The following is a 21,803-nucleotide window of genomic DNA, read 5'->3' as shown; positions in this document are numbered from 1 at the left end:
TGCTCGGTTTCTGCCGCCAATTTGCTGTGTAGTTATATTAGCAAGCTTTGCTTGATTCTTGCCGGCAATCTGCCAGCTTAATCGGTAATAACAACTCTTGTACCAAATTTGTAGCCTTTCTGCTGACAATAATTTGTAGCAAGCACTTGGCAATATCTGTTGGAACAGACCTGGCTGACTGGGAAAATTTATTAATAGAATAACTATTTAGCAAGATAATTAATCTCGAATTATACTAAGCCCGCTATCTATTTCAGAAATATCCTCTAAATACGAAGAACTTGTAATACTTTAATTTTAATAATTATAAAATATTAATTTTAACATTACATTCGTCTATTATCGCGAACGAGGAGATTATTTTTGCGCTTGTAATAGAAATTTTATTTTACTCAGGTTATACTGATTTCAATTTCTGGTGTGAAAATTAAAGAAAAAGAACTAGGAAGACAGAGAATATGCGATTAATGTTTCCTATTAAAAGTAGACGAATAAATTTTCAACACTACGAGATTTGTAAATACGTAGGTTCGCTCTAGCTGATCAGTCAGGCATTTCATATGATTTACTTTGATATGAAAAATCAATTACGCATTCTTACTTGTATCCTTGTACTTGTTCCCTCTTACACACGCATACACGACGTAGACGCACACGCATTCTTGTCATTGACGTTCTTCTCGCAACGGAAGAATCGAGATGAATTACGATACCGGAGGCTAGGTGATAAGATATCTACGTTTTAGAGATAATGAGTAATTAAGTGACAAAAAAAAAACATGAAATAAATAAGACTATATATATTCCACGCTAGCGAAAAAAAATATATGCTTTCATTATGGAAAGCTGGCATGAAAGATACACCGAACAATAAAGTTGCTACGGAAGAGGAAAAAAAAAACAAAAATAGAGCAAAAAAAAAGATCGAAAGCAATGGTTTTCTTTTCTTTGATTTGGCACAATCCTACATGCATATATATACATACCTAATCCTATATCTGTCTTTCCTCCCCACCTTTTTATTCTTAGCTTTCTTAGCACTCATTTAAGTTAGCGTTTTTCATATAAGAAACAAGCACGAGTTAATGGCCGATTAATTGATTTAATCGAATGTAGTTTATTTTAGTTTTGCACGTTAATATCCCTTGCCCTCAGCATTAGCGTCAAGTTTTATTTTGATTTCGTTGCGGCAGAGAAGAAACATTGTAAATATAAATTTCCTTACCGTAAACGAATTTCTCTGTCACGTGATAATGAAAATAAATCGAATAGCGCAAGTATTTATTCGATGATCAACTCATGATTCGATTGCCGATCAGAAAAAGTAAAAAAGCACTTTCAAAACAATCATAAGAATAAAGGACGTATAAAAGGATTGCAAAAATTTTAAAAATAATATTTTATGAAAATTTCCAAGGATAAATTATATATATAAATAAATTATAATTTTGCAGTCAAGAGAAAAATTGTAAAATTTGATTTTACAGTGTTACTCGCACATTTTTCTATATATTTTCGCAGAGGAAAGCATGCGAGAATCATCAGGTTTGATATTCGGCGGTTCTGTGTGGACTATGAGATGAGATAAAACGATTCTTGTCGCTTTCCTATCGGTAGTGTAATCGTAGTGGTCTGAGATAAAATTTTGACGACCTGTCGTTAATAACTATAAGAGGCCTTAATATTATCACGTAATATTATTTACTATACGATTATTATTATACATCGATACAATTTAAGTATAGTAGCGCGTATGTAGATGAATGAATACGTAAAGAAAATCGACTTAAGTGTATGATTGATTTTATATATATATATACTTGTTTAAATTGAATGCGACTTCGTTCGATTTATCGCCAATTTCTCAGGTTTTAAGTAACCTTGTATCATTTTTTTTTCAAAACACAACGATACCAGAAGTTGAAGTTGGAATCTATTTTCCCATTTTCCCAACTTGAATAAAAAACGCAAATGCATTTATAGTATTTTAAGATAATCGATTTTAAAGATGAAAGTAGATATTAAAAAATGAAATAATGGAAATCCAAAAAGTTTTACAATATATCGAAATTTCGAAAATTGTACATGAAAAAATTTAATTTAATTTTTTCAATTTCTAACTATTCAAAATATTTTTATTTCATTTTTTCTAATGTATATTATTTTTATATCCGTTTTAATATAAATTATAAGTTTCAATTCTCTTACTACCTCAAGTTATTTTTATCATAAGAATTTAATATTCTACGCAGATAGCTCGCTACTCTTTTAAGGATTCCTTTTGATAGTAAAAATTCAAGGCATCGAAAGAGATAAGCAAGCATTGGCCGATATCGGGATTGACATAAAGAAGTCGAAAGGATACGAAAGAAGTCTTTATCTATGCAGTTACGTACGAATCGTAAAGCAGCATACAAACGAGACATTGTGCGTGTCGCAATAACGTGTTTTGCGAGCCGCATTTAAAATATCGCGGATGCACAGGACCGTAGATAAAGCTATTATAACAAATAATAGCGATAGCGAGCGGATCCAAATTTATATTTCTTTTTCATAAACGTTCATAAACATTCCCGAAAACGTATTAAGGCACATCAATTTTTAGTCATACAAGTTTGTGAATCGACATTTATTATTAATAAAATATTTATTATCAATAAAGGTGCAAGTTTTACAGAAATGTGTCACGCCATTGGCGTCAAATTTATGCAAGAATATGCGATAAAGATTTTGTGGGACAAGGACGATTTACACAAAAGATTTATTATGATGGTCAAAGAGAAGGGCAACAAGATAGTCGCGATAACTAAAAATATTTTACGAATGAAGATGAAACAAATACAATTTGTCGAATCAAATATAACCTCATTCTTGACACAAAAATTGACAAAATTCGAGATGGCGCGTCGAATAGAAAATAAGACGAAGGATAAAAAAAAAATTGTGCGTAGAATCGAACGAAGTTACCTTTCATTGTGCGTACGTCTTTTTAAGAACATATTAGCATAGAGCAATTCTATATAATCTATAAGGTGCTCGATAATAGGCTTGTTTGATGCATGTGATATTTTTTTAAGATTTTAATATAATCGATAGAATATATTGGCTTTCTTTCTCATAAACTTCTGAAGCTTCAGAATTTTATCAATTATATCGAATCTGTAAAGCTCGATATTAACTCCGTGCGAACAAAGAGATAATTCTTTAACGTTATCGCGCGCGCGTAATCCTTTTTTTTTTTTTTTTTTAAGAGATATTTTTGATATGTAACTGATTAAAAAGAAAGATTGATCTCTCTGCGAAATAATGCAAATAAACAGAGCGTTGATATTACTTGTGAACTTTACTTCAATGAAAGATTAATTCCAGATATATTCTTTTCTTTTATCAAGGCATTAAATATATCCTCGAGACAAAATATTAGAGAACATCAAGTTTTATTATTTCTGAAATATATTATATATATACATAGAGAATAGATAAGAATTTTTAATATAAACTTAAAATCAAAACAAATTTCTAATACATTTAATAAATTGTTAAGAAATAATGTTACTCTCCTCCCAATTTTCAAAAATAATTTACACAAATATTAATTAGATTTTTTAAAACTACGAAGAAAGAAATGCTTAAATTAAATTCCAGCACTTAAATTTCCATATCGCTCTGTTTGTCAGACTAGCCTATTACCGAATATCTCACATGAGCATGGACGAGCCCAACCGACTTGTATAAATACTCAACGATTCTTCGGAGGACTTCGAGGAGATATTCGCGTACCTTGAAAATAGCCCGAAGCCTTTTCAAACGTCTTAGCGATTTGACCGATCGCGGAGCTGTACATACGTAGAAATAGAATGTAGATATTTTCTTTGCTCTCTCGTAAAAGACCACGCATCATACGATGCGCGTTCGGGGGCACTTGTCACGGGATTAAAAAAAGCGGATACTCTTCAACGATTAGGCGCGCTCGCTGGGTGGAGGTGCCCTTCTTGCGATTTCGCTTGCAACCTCTCGGGGCAACGATCGATCCTCGATATGATATTACGGATCGATCGATATATTTAGAATGCCAAGATTCGGAATAGATCGAATTTCAAGAACGGCTTCTCGACGCGACGCGTTCTATTTTTTTTTTTTTTCGCGCGAGCGATATAGCACGTGTAGAATAGCAACGTGGAATTTTCTAAGATCGAGCTGATCGAGCTGATTCGCTTTAGACGACGCGAATTGCGATCGAAAGAATCGAGATCATCCCGCCGATTGTAAGGCGGACTGTAAGATAATTGAGAGACGCTTCCCGTCGAAGTGTGAATGTTATTTTTTATAAATATTACCGGATGAGAATCTCTGCGAGATTTTAAACGCGACTACGCTCGATCTTCGATCATCGATCCTCCGATATTTCATCTTCTGTGTGTTTCTCGTTCTTGGTGTTTCATGCGTCATATAAGTAAATAGAGCTCTGTAGTTCTTGTCTACGATGCTCTCGCATTTGCGAATACAACGAGATAATGCAATTAATTATGTAGTAATAATTATATATTGATTTTGGTTTATAATATGGTGTAAAATTATCATAATTCCATTAATGCAAATATTTTAGAAAAATAATATAACAAAATTAAAAAGATATAAAAATTAATTGAAGATAATTGAATTTCTCAATGCGGTATACGAAATCAAATTATTAATTACTAATTAATAAATTTGAAATAACACACAATTATCTATTATACAAAAAAAAAAATCAACATAAACATTCTCTTAAAATACTTGAAATTAATTATTTATGTAATAATTAATGATTTATATAATAATAATTAATTAATTAGATTAATTATGATATAATATAATTATATAATTAATGATCGATTATTTAATGTATATTAAAAAATGTAGTTGGCGAAATTGATCGCGCGAGAGCATCTTAATTACGGTGAGGATTTTATGGATTCTTGCATCCGCGTGATTAAAGGACTAATAAATAAATTTCTCGGTGGACTCGGTACGTCTAATTACTATTTACGGTTAATATCGGTGTAGTTGGCGCGACTTTGTAAATAGGAATTAACCATCTTCGGCAGCGTGTACTCGTACATGTAAAACACGATGTAAAAATGAGTGGGCGCGAGCTCTTTTTCAACAACTGATCCTCCTTTTTAAGGATAAAATATTCGTATGTGTACATCTCTAACGGAGTTCTCCTTTCTCAATGCGTCGAGACGCTATTGTATTATTACGCGTAGAAATTTCTCCATCTACGAGTTAGTCGATATGCGTGCGTAATATGTCAAGGGCCCCTTTACAATTGGCGCATTTAGTTAGTCGATATTTTATTTGCGCCAACCCGGGCCCGAGACACACTAAACTCACGGCCAAAATAACGTAACTTAGGGGAAAAAAAAAAAACTGCTACGGGCGATGCCTTCTTATATTGTACATTGTTACACGTTCCACACAGGACACAGACAAACGTGAACACAGAGCCATACGCATACACATGTGCACGGATAATTAAGCCTGCCCGATAATTAAGCGAGTTTCAAGAAATTAACTGTTTAATTGTAATTTTCCGTTTAAAGATCCTACTAAATAATATACGCAGAATGTTCTACAAAACTGTGAATAATAATAATACTGTAGGAGATATTTTACGCTAATCGTAAGAAAATTTCGTGATACTCGATGATGTTTAATTCGTAGATTATACTCTTCATAAAACGCGATTGATTATGATTGACGTTTGGACAACGGAAACATTTTACCTCCCGACAATGATGTATTATATCGCGAGCGAGATCGATTTTGCCATGACACGCGATTAATTATGGCAGCCTATATCTATACACTCATGTATAATATATACTAAATGGCGTTTTTCTCCTTTCTCTAGCCTACTCGAGGCGAATTCCGAACGCCGATCGCTCGCGAAGAAGATCTCGTAACTTTCGCGGAATTCGCGCGAAGACCGCTGCGATCCTGAATGTAAACACGTTAAAGTATTTATTAAAAGAAAGAAAAATATTTCGCGCAACGATAAAAGTCGATGGCGAACGTGTAATATACATATATATTGTACCGCGGACCTGGAGAACGAGAGAGAGAGCGAGAGAGAAGAAAGAGAGATAAAAAAATAATACATAAACAAATATATATCTATATATTAGGTGTACAACTTTGCTTCCGTCGTTTTTTTTTTCCGAAATTCGAGGCTCTATTGTAAAAAACTGGTTATACATTTATGATTCAAAGTCGCTGGCCACTACTTTCTCCCTCTTTTTGACTTTGACTCGAGTCTTCATTAAGTAATGCCTCCAATTCTGCATCTTCGAAAAGCTTCTCTCTTCCACCGCTATGCCGCGCTTCGACGTGAAAATCACCGTTCTTGAAGCGTTCAAACCACTCGCGACACGTTCTTTCACTAATAGCGGCTTCGCCATAAGTATTTGAGAGCATTCGATGAGCCTCAGCCGCAGATTTCTTCATATTGAAGCAGAAAATCAAAACCTCCCGCAAATGACGAGAATTTGGCTCGTAAACTGACATTTTCAATCGAGAATAACTTTATGACGCGGACACAAATCGACTAATGTTTCTATGGGGTTATGTTGACAGATGCCCAAGTTTATCGCATGACGTCTATGATCTATTTATTTCGACCACCACTTACCGCTAAAGCCATCTATAGGAAAACGGCGGAAGCAAAGTTGTACACCTAATAGATATGTAGAGAGGCTGATCTCCGCCGTGTAATTTTTGTATTTTCGACGATTCACGAAACAGCGACGAGACAAAAGGGAGAGATGATGATGATGATGATGATGATGATGATCATTATTATTATTATTATTATCATTGTCAAACAGTACAACTCATCGCGATGCGCTGTTATATTTAATATACATTAGTAATGTTTCAGCACTATATATGTAGACATAGTATAATATTGTAAGGACGATTACATTGGAAAGATACGAGGAATAAAATAGATAGGAGGCGCAGCACGGTTTTTTAATGAAAAATGTAGGAAGTCGCGTGATTTTAATTCGGATTGATTCAAATTAATGTTAATTGGAAATAATAGAGAGCGAAAGAAAAAATTATTTTTCAAAATTGTTATAATTTTGCATCAGCCTAAATATAAAATTCCTTTCAAATCTAAACTTTAAAAACATAAGAGACATGTAAAAGTTTTGCAGTGCTTTATTTTGCATAAATTTATATTTAATTTATGTATTTGTATTTCTGTATATTTATCTTTTGTTGTTTAAATAATTAATTTTAGAAAGAGCATTAGATAATTATTTTAAATAAAATTGTTTGCTCTCTCTCTCTCTCTCTCTCTCTCTCTCTATCAGATTAAAAGGAAAAGTAAGGTGTAAGTTTAAAGTAGTAAAATAGTAAATTTTTCCGATAAGAATTAACATTTGACGACCAAATATTTCTTCTTCGTATTTTCTATAATGTACAGCACATTATATTATATAAAATGACGTATTAATAAAGTATTATGTATTCCGACTGAATTAATGTGGCAGGAACAGGTATCCTTCGATACCGATAATATCGCGAAAAGTTATTTGGCGATAATGTACCTTTTCGCGAGCGAAGACGTCACGAGATATTCGCCGTACGATCTCTCGATATTATACCGTAGATTGTATCGTAACACAACGTGATATAAGACTCGATAAGTCGTAACGGGGATGCAATGTACTCATTGTGTAAATAGAAGACAAATTGTAAGGAGAAACAAAGTGGGGAAAAAAAAAAAAAAAAAAGATGTAATGTCGATGCCTGTCACACGCAGTTCTACTTCTACGTAACATAAGAAAAGAAGCAACCAATCACTGCTAATCGCTATATTACTATAACGACTAAATGCGGTTTATTCTATCTGTATGTGTCGATTCTGATTGGACATAGATTTTGTATCAGTCTTTTCTCCGTATAATGATGTATAGCCGATGAGAGACGATCGATCTCGAGATTCTCGAGATGCGATTTCTCGCATTTTTTTTACTTTCGTCAAATTATTCAATTATATCCCAGTAATATAACAACGACATATATTTTCCATATTATTGTAAAAAAATTATATTATTAGAATTGATATATATATATATATATATACATATAAATTAAATGTAATTTTTTATTTTATTTAAAAAAAGTTAAGGAGGAATTATATATGAATTAACGAATTGATGAATTTAATCAAATTGATGAATTATAAAAAGTATATTATCTATATTATTCAATATAATAAAACGTGTAGAAAAAAATTATGTAAAAAATTAAATCTCTTAAATTCTTGTTTGCGCGATATTATCGAGTTTCTCGAGATCGATCTCTCAAATCATAGATTCAATCGTGTCTTTCACAATTAAGTAGATCTTATATATGTCACCCTCGGCGATCGAGATCACGTTGCATTTCTCGACGTAAAATGTGAATGATTAATCGGGTGTGTCCCGATTAATTTTCAACTGTACGATTCTCATGAAAATTCAATCAATATCGAATCTTCGCCGTGAATTAAGATTCGAGACGAAACGTTTTCTTCGCGATCGTGAAAGATGAATGCGCCATCTCGATCGTCGATCGCGACGCATGTCGAAAATTCGTCGTGCACATGTCATAGATGTGTATACGCACCACGTGTCAGGGACCGGCTTCGCGTAAATCGCGAAAGGATTCCGATTTCGGATAAATAACTTACCTTAAAGAGAGAATCATTTCGCGAAAGGATACTCTAATAAATTATTAATATGTAATATAGGAGTTTAGTAATCGAATTGATTTATAATAGTATCTTTTCATAACTTAATTCCGGAACTCGTGACATCATTACAGAATCTTTTACTTAAAAATCTTAAGCTTGGTTGCGCGCGCACGGGTTTTATCACATTTCATTTAATCATCCAGAATTAAAATAATGGCTCCTTCCCCTCCTTCGAAGACAAAATGTAATCGAGTGTTTCAATCATCTGACTTTCAAAATTTCGAGTAATTTTATAAATTGATGAATAATATTTCTATTAATTATCATTTTTATTCAGACGTTGATGGCGAAAACGGAATCGGTCCCGGGCATATGTTTCTTCTGGTATACTAGGTATAAATTCTCGTGGAGGAGATCATGTCTAAAGATATCGAATTTGCGAGCCAATTTCGACGAATCAAGTGGCGCACTTATCCGATAATTCCGTTATTGAGCAGACGCGATTAGAGAAACTGAAACGAAACAAAGCGAACTGCCCTTTTTGTCGCTTGGTTCGTCGGAAACGGCATGTTTTTCTTGAATGTTGATCGATCGATCGATCAATATTTCTCGATACAAGCATACGCTGTAGAGAGCCGAACTTCAATTTTTTTGGATTATCGATTATCGCGAGTCGAGCCGAATCATTTACGAGTCTCGCGTCTCAAAATCAAACCGTGAATTTTCCGAATTAAGATAATAAATAACATGAAACATTATGCCGGATCGGCTTAATTCTCGATTTCTCGTTAAAATAGTTTCACGAATTATTTGCATCGTCAAATCTTGAGACAAATAAAAAAAAAATAATAATAATGAGATATATCCTTTATTAATAAAATTTAATATTCAACATTAAACTAAATTTTGTTGTCCGTTTATAATTAAACATATTAATATTCTATTTGATAAATTTAAATTACATATACACATAAATACATTATAATCTAAAGTTATTTATATTAAAATTTTAGATGCAACTAATCGTATAACTCAATTATATAATTATAAATTTAAACTTCCATTTTATTTCTAAATTTAAGGGTAAGTTAAGTATTTACGATCTAGAAGATATGCGTGATTTACAATACATCTTCATAAAAAGTAGGTTTTGAAAAAAATTTTTATTCAATCGCCAAACTCGATGTGTTTTGAATGCAGCTAACGAGAATTTGTCGAGAGTTTAATCGAGCATCCGGCAATCGCGGTATTCGGCCTTGAGATAAACACGAGAAACAGCAACGAGACAAAGAAAAAAAAACACACACACACACACACACAAAGTATTGAAGACTGGCAATCAAAACTATTATAAGCTGATCGAACGCGCAGATTTATTGCGGTGTGGCCGGCACGATCGCGATCGGTGACCAATCTTGTAACGGCGCATTTACACCGCACGATTGTGTCGCGCAATGTAATGCATCGATTAAAGAACATATTACATCAGGATCGAAGAAATGCTATCATTCAAATGATTACGGAATATATATAAATCAATTAACGACTATCGAATAATATTCGACAATAGAGTAATAAAAATAATCGAAGCGTTTATCAACGAAATAATTAGACTTTTGATATAATTGATTAAAAAAATTCGCAAACACTAATAATATATATTTTATACGAATCCATGTTTCATTCTCTCGCTCGAGAAAATCGTGCAATGTAAGCGCGTCGTTTTCATTTCGATCGCGAAAGAGGCCACGACGAAGACGTGTTCCTTTCCTACCGCGAGATCGACCTGGAGGAAAGATTAGGTACGCACTTTTGTAGATTTCAATGTACAGATTATCGTTATTATAGCAAGCCATCCGAAGTGACGAATGTCTTTTTTTTTTTTTTTTTTTAAGCTATCGTTTATTTCCACGCAAGGCCGTCAATCGTGCCGGCGAAAAAAAGAAGATAGATCGGCGCGAGAATCATGAAAAAGAAAAAAAAGAAAAAAAGCGCGACTCCAGATACAAAACGCAGCAACTCCCTCTAAATTAGACACGAGCCGTATGCGTATGTACGGTCGGTTTTTTTCGAGTGAAATTGAGCGTATAATGTAACACTAGCGAGTAGACATAGGTAGGTACCTGCATTTCAAGAAATTTAACATGCTTGGATAGATCCTCAATAAATCGTTATACATGTTTTGATAAATAATGCTGTCTTTTATCGCTCCCTCTCCCTATTTTCAAATATCTACTTGTCGGATAGGCTTATTTTAATATTCGACGCGAAAGATTTTGTGAAAAAAGCTCGCAATCTCTGCTTTTCCGTCATAATCGGAAAAATTTTACAAAATTTTCAATGAACTGACGAAAAAAAGAATAAAAAATAAATAAAGAAAGGAATAAAAAAAATTCACTACAATTATTATTTTTTTAAGCCAACTTTATCAATTTTTTTTTTTTTTTTTCTTTAGATAATTATTTTTCCGATAACAAATATGTAAAGTATTTCTATTTTAGGCTTCGAATATTGAATTATGCTGGTTAAAAGAATGAAATTGGTCAAATTAATATTCATATATATAGTTTTGATAAAAGAATATTTAATACTATCTCTTTTTACAGTAGGTTCTCTTATTTCTTTTATAATGTTCTAACCTATAAAATCAAGCTGCCGAATTTAAATTTATCAAACGCCCACGATAACGCAAACAACAAATTGCTAATCGCTCGATTTGCATGTCCGTTCTTCAAATAATTCACCCACGATGCATCATTATCTTCAATCCGCGCCAAACTGTCATTTATCGAGACTTTTGCATTGACAAAACGAGTTTCCGCGTCGCACTTGACGTAAGCCCATGTGTTAACTGTCAACGTCCGCTTTGCGTGCGAGACGGCGTGGTCGGTAGCGGAGCGAGCGCATCGCACGTTGCACTTGTTGCTTTTCTGGCGTTCCTCGCATATATTCGAATGCAATTTGCTTCAAAGAAAGATCAGTGTCGATCAGTATGCTAAATAGCCTCGACATTTTTATATAACTTGGTGCTAAAACTATCGCAACGAACTCGCTATCGGCGCTATAAGAAATATTAACTCAGTCATGTATTGTACAATATGTATTCTGCAAATTGCATTTTAATTAAAATAGAAAAGCTTGACTTGTGAAATAGAGAGAAGTTTCGAATTCGAAAGATACGTTGATGTTGACGATTGTTAACAGTGTGAATTAAGATGCACAATTTTAATTCATTTCCGTCAACAATATGAATTAATTTTTCGTTTCGATTAAGTAAGTATATTGATAATGAAATCTAAATTCAAATACGCGATTCCATATATCACGAAAAAATTCTTGTATATTTTACGGCTTCCAAAAAAAAAAAAAAAAAAAAAAAAAAAACTTTTCGACAACAACTTGATTTATCGGCGAATTGCCTACTGCTTACAGTGTAAAAGCAAAATTATCAAAGAGAGAATTGTTTAAAAAATTCCCTGAGTCCTAATTAAAATTTTCTGAAAATTTCCTGTGATTTCTCCAGGTACAAAAATATTTTCTGACATTTCTAGGTTATCTATATTTTTTTCTACAAAATAAACACCCTGAGATAGCTTCCGGAAAAAGAAGAGTAAAAGAGGGAGAGTTTAGCAGGTTGAGATTTTATTTCGATTTCAACTTTCGTGTACATCGTATATCATACACGGCAATCTGCATCCTATGCAGATTGTGCGTGCGAGTTGCAATTTCGCTCCAAGCGTTTTTACGCGCCGATAAGAGCAAGAGGCGGTTGTCTGTCAGACACGCTACCGTGAAGCGACGACGTTGAGAGGCGAAGCTACCGACGACAGTGATGTAACGGTGGAAAATAAAGCGGTGACTCGCCAGTATGGATATTGGTACCGTGCGCTCGCACTCGCTCGCGCGCGCGCACGCGTCGACACGCGTGTCGGCCCGCTGTGGCCGCGTGGTGCGCGCGTGTAAGCTAGGACATTCCTACAATTTTAGCCGGCAGTTTTTGGAAGTTCAGCGACACGTAGTTAGTGCGTTGATACGGCGTGTATCGTTATCGCCAAAGTCACGCCGAGACGCGAGCGATTAATCCAAAATCGCGAATCGAGTTGCTTTATCTTCGGATTATAAGACGGATTATTATAACACGTGACCACTCTTCTCTAATACAACTACCTCTACGTGGAATTATAGACGAGCCGAATACAATTTAAGGGTAAAAATGATACTAAAAGGAATAATATAATTAATAATTTTTACTAATATACATCACGTTATAACGAGCACTGAAGAGAAATTATATTAAACTGCAGTTTGCAAAAAAAAAATTCTTATCTGAATAGAAAAGTAAAAGTGAACGTCATATACAGGGTGTCCCATTTTAATATCCTCAGGCAAATATCTCAAAAACCGAGCCCGGAAGAGAGAAATGTTTCCGACAAAAGTTGTTTGGTTTCGAGGGGGCCATAAGATGGTGACAATGATTTGATCTTGGAAAATCATTTGAAGGTCATGTGAGGGTCAACTTTAAAATCTTAAATGGAAACCCCCATTTTTTATTTAGTATTCTTGTAGCTGACATCGAGAGCTTTCCAAAAACACTATAATAAAGTATTTTTTTATTAAGTACTTTTTGAGTTATTTTATATTTTAATCTGACATATTTTAATATAAAAAATTTAATATCTCGTAAAATATTTAGTTTTCGATAATCTTACCGTAATTGTTTCTATGTACAGAATAACGAGACAAATCAATTAGTATAAAAAAAAAAAATTGTTTTTAAGAAAATTATTTACAATGTATTTTTTTAAACAATTATTTGTTTTTTTTTTGGCACTAATTAATTTGTCTCATTATTCTGTACATAAAAGTATTACGATAAGATTATCGAAAACTAAATATTTTACGAGATATTTAATTTTTTATATCAAAATATGTCAGATTAAAATATAAAATAACTCAAAAAGTGCTGAATAAAAAAAATACTTTATTATAGCGTTTTGGAAAGCTCTCGATGTCAGCTACAAGAATACTAAATAAAAAATGGGGGTTTCCATTTAAGATTTTAAAGTTGACCTTTACATGACCTTCAAATAATTTTCCAAGGTCAAACCAATGGTACCGTCTTACGGCCCCCTCGAAACCAAACAACTTTTGTCGGAAACATTTTTCTCTTCCGGGCTTGGTTTTTGAGATATTTGCCTGAGGAGATTAAAATGGGACACCCCGTATAAAGAAAAGCAGATTTGTGCGTTTCTCTATATATTGAATATAATTTACATTTATGCTAGGATGTTTTAATTATTTAATACTTTTATTAACGAAGATGGCGTAAATATACAAAACTCGCAAGCGTGAATCAATGTATATTTAAAACCGACTTCGTAGCTTTACGGATTGCTATATTTTCTTCTCCTTTCGTCCGGGCAAAATAATTTGGAATGAAAACACTAGCGATATTATCATTCAATACTATTGTCCTCGTCGATCGTCATTTTGTCAAAATATATTTACGACATAAATAATATTGTTTCGATCTTCGAAATAAAAAAAGAAAAATAAGTTGGCGCATAATTTGAAAAATTAAATCCATAAGAGAATGAAATCGCGTGTTTAAACAAACTATCATGAAAAAATATATCAAGAATTTTTAATTATCATTTATAAAATATATTTGCAGAAAAATTTGTAGAAAATAAATAATGACGCTCAATCAAGTAACGCGAACGAGTGCGACTTTCAGTAATCTAAAAAAAGCATACAACGCGCATCATATTCTATTTTTATTATATACGAAAAACTTTCTCTGTGGCAATCATCGATACTTATAAATCAATCGATAAATAAATCAATTAATTATTTTATTATTAATTATTTTTATTTAATCATTAAAAAATCATTAGCATATTATATCAGATAATTATTATAAAAAATTGTGCCTAAAATTAATATCCGTGAAATAATCAAAAAGCAATACTAAATTTTATATTTAATTATAATTGATAATACAATCTGATTGATAATAGATTATAACTGATAACGTGTAGCATATTTTTATTTCTTTTAATATAATATTAATATAAATATAACAGAAGATTGTTACCGTGCTTTTCTAACGATTTCTTATATTTATTCCTCTTTTTTATTTATAATTTTATTAAAATTCCAAGTGAAAGTAATCTCGCATTAATTTAATTTTAATTCAAATTTAAAATAAGATAAGTTATTAAACGCATTGTACAGAATATTTAAGATAAACAGCGCGGCAAGGCAAGATAAATTAAGACGAACATTAATTAAAATGTTGCAAGCGCGATCAATTTGCCACGCGATTAAAATCTTAATTGCAAATGCACTTAAGGCGGCAAAAAGCATGCAGCGGTATTTTTTCATCATCTTTTAACCTACTTCGCGTCAACGTGCGCGAGGTCTGAATTTTCAGACAAGCGATGCGAAAGTGAAGTAATAAAGAATTTTTGTAAGAGAAAAATTACGCGATAAAAGGGAATGAGAGAGAAAATGCGGCGCTATCGTAAAAGAGTGAATTTTCGATTCTGACAGAAATAACGCTTACGAACAGCGGCTTTCGCGAGACAGGTTTTCACGAGCACGATCAAGATGACGAGGAGGAGATTCGCGAGGGGTGAAGTGATCGACGAAGATGCAGACGACGTCCCGAACGGTCCAGAGCAAGAAGCTGCAACGGCTTGACGTGGCGATCGATTGCTGGAATCATGGGTAACGGCTTGTCCTGCTGCGCGTATCGCAAGAGGAAGGTATGTGGATAAATATTTTATCAATATATTGCGAGATACATCAATGATAACACGAGCGTCCACCGGGGCTTTCCAGTGTGCGTAAAAGATGGCAGCACCCTGTCTTTTTCGGAGCTCGTAAAGATTTTAAAAATTATCTATATATACTGGGTGGCCGATTTTAATCCATCCAGTCGAATATCTCAAAAACCAAGCCCGGAAGAGAAAAATGTTTCAAACAAAAGTTGTGTGGCTTCAAGGGGGCCATAAGATGGTGACAATGATTTGACCTTGGAAAATCATTTGAAGGTTATGTGAAGGTCAACTTTAAAATCTTAAATGGAAACCCCCATTTTTCATTTAGTATTCTTGTAGCTGACATCGAGAGCTTTCCAAAACATTATAATAAAGTATTTTTTCATTAAGTACTTTTTGAGTTATTTTATATTTTAATCTGACATATTTTGATATAAAAAATTAAATATCTCATAAAATATTCAGTTTTCGATAATCTTACCGTAATACTTTTATGTACAGAATAATGAGACAAATCAATTAGTGCAAAAAAGAAACAAATAATTGTTTTAAAAAATACATTGTAAATAATTTTCTTAAAAACAATTTTTTTTTTTTTTTTAATACTAATTGATTTGTCTCGTTATTCTGTACATAGAAATATTACGGTAAGATTATCAAAAACTAAATATTTTACGAGATATTTAATTTTTTATATCAAAATATGTCAGATTAAAATATAAAATAAGTACTAAAAGTACTCAAAAAGTACTGAATAAAAAAATACTTTATTATAGTGTTTTGGAAAGCTCTCGAGGCAAGCTACAAGAATACTAAATAAAAAATGGGGGTTTCCATTTAAGATTTTAAAGTTGACCTTCACGTGACCTTCAAATGACTCTTCAAAGTCAAACCAATGGTACCATCTTATGGCCCCCTCGAAACCAAACAACTTTTGTCGGAAACATTTTTCTCTTCCGGGCTTGGTTTTTGAGATATTCGACTGGATGGATTAAAATGGGCCACCCAGTATATATACACACGTATCCAGCTTCAAATATGCCTAAGTATTCACCCGAATATCTTCGAAATAAAACGTACGATTATGTACATTTTTTTTTTTTCTTGCAAATTATATTTATTTGTAATTTCCATAAAATTCTCCAAATGATAGAAAATTTTTAATCAATTAATTAACGATTATTTGCTAATTCGTTTGGACGATCCCTATTTTTTTCGCAATTCCGTAAAGAGGCGAGAGAAGGACGAGTGTTATATAAAGGTTACTGGTACACGACTCGTATATAGTTATTACTTCTTTTTTTTTTCACGATGATAGAAGCGAGAAATCCGCCGTTGGCACCCGTAGTTGTAATAGCGATCGATTGCGCAATCGGTCGATCGGTATCGTTAGATCTATCGACGCGCGTGCGAAGCAAAAAAAAAGCGCGTATCACAAGGAGAAACGACATTGCGAACCTGGAAAACGGATACCCATGAGAAGCGGGATGTGAACCGGGCACGACAGGGAAAGAGACTTCGTCTCTTCGTTCTCCTTCATTACGATAAATATCGTGCATTTTGCAACTGTTGCGATTGCGCGCGCGAATGAAACGGGCACGCGGCCTTCGAGACGAGAATAACGAGTAATCGTCCGATGTGTATATTGATTTGTCTCTGAGAAAGGTGTCGCGTTAGCTTAAAAAAAACGCGTCCTCTAAAATCCCCTTGCTTGATTTACGGAACGCTTAAAATCGCCGGCGGTTACAGCTAATTAGCATTTATAGCCCTGATATTACGATCCGCTATAAAAGCACTATTCGGCTATATTAAGAGTATAAACTCCTGTAACGATTAAACGGGGGAATAATAGGATTCGGACAACAATAATAGAAGAATTAATAAATTGAATCTCTTCTTGTCGAGTATCTTCCTTTTCAAAAATTTGTAAAAGAATTTAGATTTTATTTGCAGAGAGTTTGAAGGTTTCTTCTTTCCCCCTCCCCCCCCCTCCCCCTTCCACCGCTTTTTTATAGTATTTTATTCGCGACATTTCGCTGAACGATAGGTAAAACAAAAAGTGAGAAAAAGGCGCAATAATTTATCACTCGTCGTATATCAAAAAGACTTGGTTCTCTCTAGAAATTTTTCCCTCGCATCGTAATCGCAATTAATTTCGAACTGTTCCATTAACCCGCTAATAACACTGGAGAAATTTAATGCCCGACGATAAAACCCATTGGTATACCCGTTACGACAATTTTTATTTGCAAAAAAGCCTGCGATGCGTTCATGACACGCGAATAATACTTACGGCTTATCGAAAACGCGTTATCCTTACGATTATCCTTTGCTTTCGCGAATTTTTCAATGTCCTCGTTCTACGGAGATGCATCTTACACTCGCTATACTTAATTTAATTAATCCGCTATTTTTAAATGATACTAAAACATACTCTCTTTGGCAAACGTTTTAAAAAAAAAGTTATAAAATTTTTAAAATTTCTAAAATTCTTAAAATTTTTTCAAACTAAGATCTTCACATAAAAATCCATAAATATTTCATAAAGCTTACGCAAAATGCGTAGAATTTTTATAAAAATTCAGAAAATTTATATTTCAACAACTTTCAATCTTCGGATTCTTTTCGTTAAAAAGATGAATTAAAAATATATTATTAATATTAATTATAAATATTGAACTTTTCCATCAGCGACAGGCCCTTCGATCGACATTTTTTTTTTTCGAATACGTCGGAAAAAGGCGGTTTAGGTCAAGGCGCTTTTTCGTCGAGAGACATTGTTCCTTGATGCGAATATGGCGAAAGTGTACATTTATAAATATGAAACCGGAATTTGCCCATTGATGGCCCTAGCTGTCAATGTAGTTACCGTCAAATCGCGTCATTGGCGCCATTTTCTTGTTTTGACATCTGATAAAGATTTTCAACTCACAACAATACAAGTTTCATACAACAGCATAGTTTTTAATAGCGTTGAACATGTCGAATTTTGTGGCTGGAAACTACGATTTGCGGACAGCATTGATTTTCTATTACCATTTGAAGAAAATTGCTGCAGAATCGCATCGAATGCTTGTCGAAGCTTACGGTGAGCGTGCTCTTGGTAAATCACAGTGCTTTGAGTGGTTTAAAAGATTCGAAAGTGGCGATTTTGACGTGAGAAACGAAGAACGTGGAAGACCACCGAAAAAGTTTGAAGACAGCGAATTGCAAACATTGTTGGATGAGGATGACGCTCAAACGCAACAACAACTCGATTTGAATCAAGCTTTGCGTGAAAAACGACCGGAATATCAAAAAAGGCAACGCAAAGTGATTTTGCTTCATGATAATGCACCATCGCACACAGCAAAACCGGTCAAGGAAACGATTGAGGCGTTTAGTTGGGAAATACTTTCGCATGCGGCTTTCTCACCAGACTTGGCTCCATCCGATTACTACTTATTTGCATCGATGGGACACGCACTTGCCGAGCAGCGCTTCACTTCTTACGAAAATGTACGAAAATGTCTCGATGACTGGTTTGCCTCAAAGGAGCAACAGTTTTTTTGGCGTGGCATCCACAAATTGTCAGAGAGATGGGAAAAATGTATAGCTAGCAATGGGCAATACTTGGAATAAAATATTTTTTATCATTCTCATACACAATAAACGTGTATTTTCTATACAAAAATTCCGGTTTCATATTTATATACCTGGTAATCATCGGTCTCGCATTTATCGCGATAGCGCTAAGAGTTCCATGAAATTATCGACACTGTCAAGTCAACCATTGGTCAATACCGGCAATTTTCAACTCGCCGATGCGTCGATCGTAAAGCGCCCTTTTATATTATTGGTAATTGGCAATTGACGAATATCGTTTCTCGCGCGCGATCTTAACATCCGTAATATTGGTCAGGCGAAAGCGCGAAGATCATCAAACAGACGGAGGTGGAAAAATCATGAGAAAGCGCGAGATCTTTTTTTTTTTTTTTCTTTCTATCCGATATTTCATCGAGCAATATTTTTCCGAATGCGAATTTAATTATTTCGAATTTAATTATGATGCGACATCCTCGCGAGAATGTATTATATATGTCATATAAAATATTCCGGTTGCCTGTTCTTTCCACTTTGTAAGGACTAAAAAGAACTATTGAAATGAATTATCTTTTTTTTTCCCATTCATCCGTACATACGTATTTTTACCCTGTTGTATCTATTGTTGGATTTTGTCTCGCTCGTGCGAAACTCGCCATCTCGAAACGCACGGCAATAAATCATCCTTATTATTATCCTCGCTCGGCGCGCTTTGAATACTCGGTCGCGGTTGATGCGGCGAACGGAATTGCCGGAGCGTCTCGTGCAATATTCTCGTGAGACGCGGGTTAACTCGCCGTTGTATATATCTAGACGATACGATGCGCGTTATTATTTGCGAATATTGAGAATACCTAACTTAATAGCGGCACTAAAGCGACGCATTTTCCGCGAAGGTCGACGCATGCAGCGATAACGATCGTGAGGAATGCAGCGATGGGAGATCGGCAAATCGGACGTGGATCAACTTCCTCGACTCTAGATATCGCGTCCCAAAAATAATCAAAGCAATGTCCCTTGATAAGGATATTGACGATCGAGTAGCGTCGCAAATATTCAATGAATGTTTAAACGATTAAGGTATATTATATCATTAGCCATTAATATTAAAAAATTATTAAAATATATTGAAATTATTTTCATATATTTTAATAATACTTTTATGTATATTAATTAATAGCATTTATATATACGTAAAATTTAAATTTAAAATTACAGTCGTATATTATTAATGTCATTAATAATCAAAAGAGTATCCTTAATTGTATTCTGTCTTTGTACGCTCAATACGTTTTCTTTAATTTATTCACGTAATTATAATTTATCTTCGCGAGCGTGTAATGACAAAAAAAAAAAAAAAAAAAAAAAAATCTTGGAAAAGGAAGAAAAAAAAATTATTATTTCTGGAAAATGAACGGATGTATAAATCGTCGTTTTCGATTATGCGTATATGAAATTCCAATTAAAAAGATTGAGCGAGTCGGAGGAAAAGTCTCAAACGAATTATATTGAATCGACGCGCGTATTTTATGATTTCCCGTCTCCATGCGGCTTAATTCCGCGCACGCGGAGCCGAAGGATCAAAGGAAAACGACGCGGGAGATTAGCGGCGGCTGTCACAGGACGAGGAGACGACGCGTTTACAAATGGCGATCGGCAATCTTGAATCGATTAATCGGGCGAAATAACTAATACGCGCGTGATATATAAATCGCGAGCGCCGATCGAAACGGGAGATCTAATTTGTTGGGAAACGATATGAGAGAGAATGAGAGAAAGAGATAGAGAGAGAGAGAGAGAGACGGATAAGCGTGGGAACATATATGACGGACAAAGTCCTTCCGATTGAACGTTCGTCAAGAATCTAATGCCTTATTCTCACGGTTTTATGGTATGTACATCGCAGACGCAGATATGCACATTCGCACGTCTTGCATTAAGCGTAAAAGACACGTACACTCTGTTTAATGTTTATATTAATTTAATAAAATTTTTTAATTCGATAAAAAATTATATTCATATTATTTAATTTTTATATTAATTTGAATTATTTTATATTTTTTATACATATCATATACAATAGGCGCAATATTATATACATATATACTGGGTGTCCCATTTTAAAGGACCAACTCAAATATCTCAGAAACATTGCGTTAAATCGAAAAATGTTTCAAACAAAAGTTGTGTGGCTTCAAGGGAGCCATAAGATGGTGACAATGATTTGACCTTGAAAAATCATTTGAAGGTCAACTTTGAAATTTTAAACGGAAACCCCCATTTTTTATTTAGTATTCTTGTAGCTGACATCGAGAGCTTTTCAAAACACTATAATAAAGTATTTTTTTATTCAGTACTTTTTGAGTTATTTTATATTTTAATCTGACATCTTTTGATATAAAAAATTAAATATCTCATAAAATATTCAGTTTTCAATAATCTTACTGTAATACTTTTATGTACAGAATAATGATACAAATCAATTAGTATAAAAAAATAATAGTTTTAAAAAAAATTATTTACGATGTATTTTTTTAAACAATTATTTGTGTTTTTTTTTTTTGCACTAATTGATTTGTCTCATTATTCTGTACATAAAAGTATTACGGTAAGATTATCAAAAACTAACTATTTTACGAGATATTTAATTTTTTATATCAAAAGATGTCAGATTAAAATTTAAAATAATTCAAAAAGTACTGAATAAA

General features: G+C 33.5%; 1 protein-coding gene across 1 annotated transcript in view; it reads left to right on the top strand.

The window, feature by feature from the left end:
- Positions 1 to 12,749: 12,749 nt before the first annotated feature.
- Positions 12,750 to 21,803, top strand: part of LOC138933855 (uncharacterized) — a 48,742-nt gene continuing 39,688 nt past the window's right edge. The window contains exons 1-2 of the mRNA XM_070296956.1: positions 12,750 to 12,935; positions 15,303 to 15,498. Coding sequence (XP_070153057.1) covers positions 15,457 to 15,498 — 42 coding nt within the window. The 5' untranslated portion in view covers positions 12,750 to 12,935; positions 15,303 to 15,456. The remainder of the gene's footprint in view (positions 12,936 to 15,302; positions 15,499 to 21,803) is intronic.

This window comes from Polyergus mexicanus, unplaced genomic scaffold, assembly GCF_030449975.1.
Source record: "Polyergus mexicanus isolate NDT 795.1 unplaced genomic scaffold, iyPolMexi1.0 SCAF_6, whole genome shotgun sequence".
NCBI classification, from domain to species: Eukaryota; Metazoa; Arthropoda; class Insecta; order Hymenoptera; family Formicidae; genus Polyergus; species Polyergus mexicanus.
This window is presented reverse-complemented; position numbering and strand designations above follow the sequence as displayed.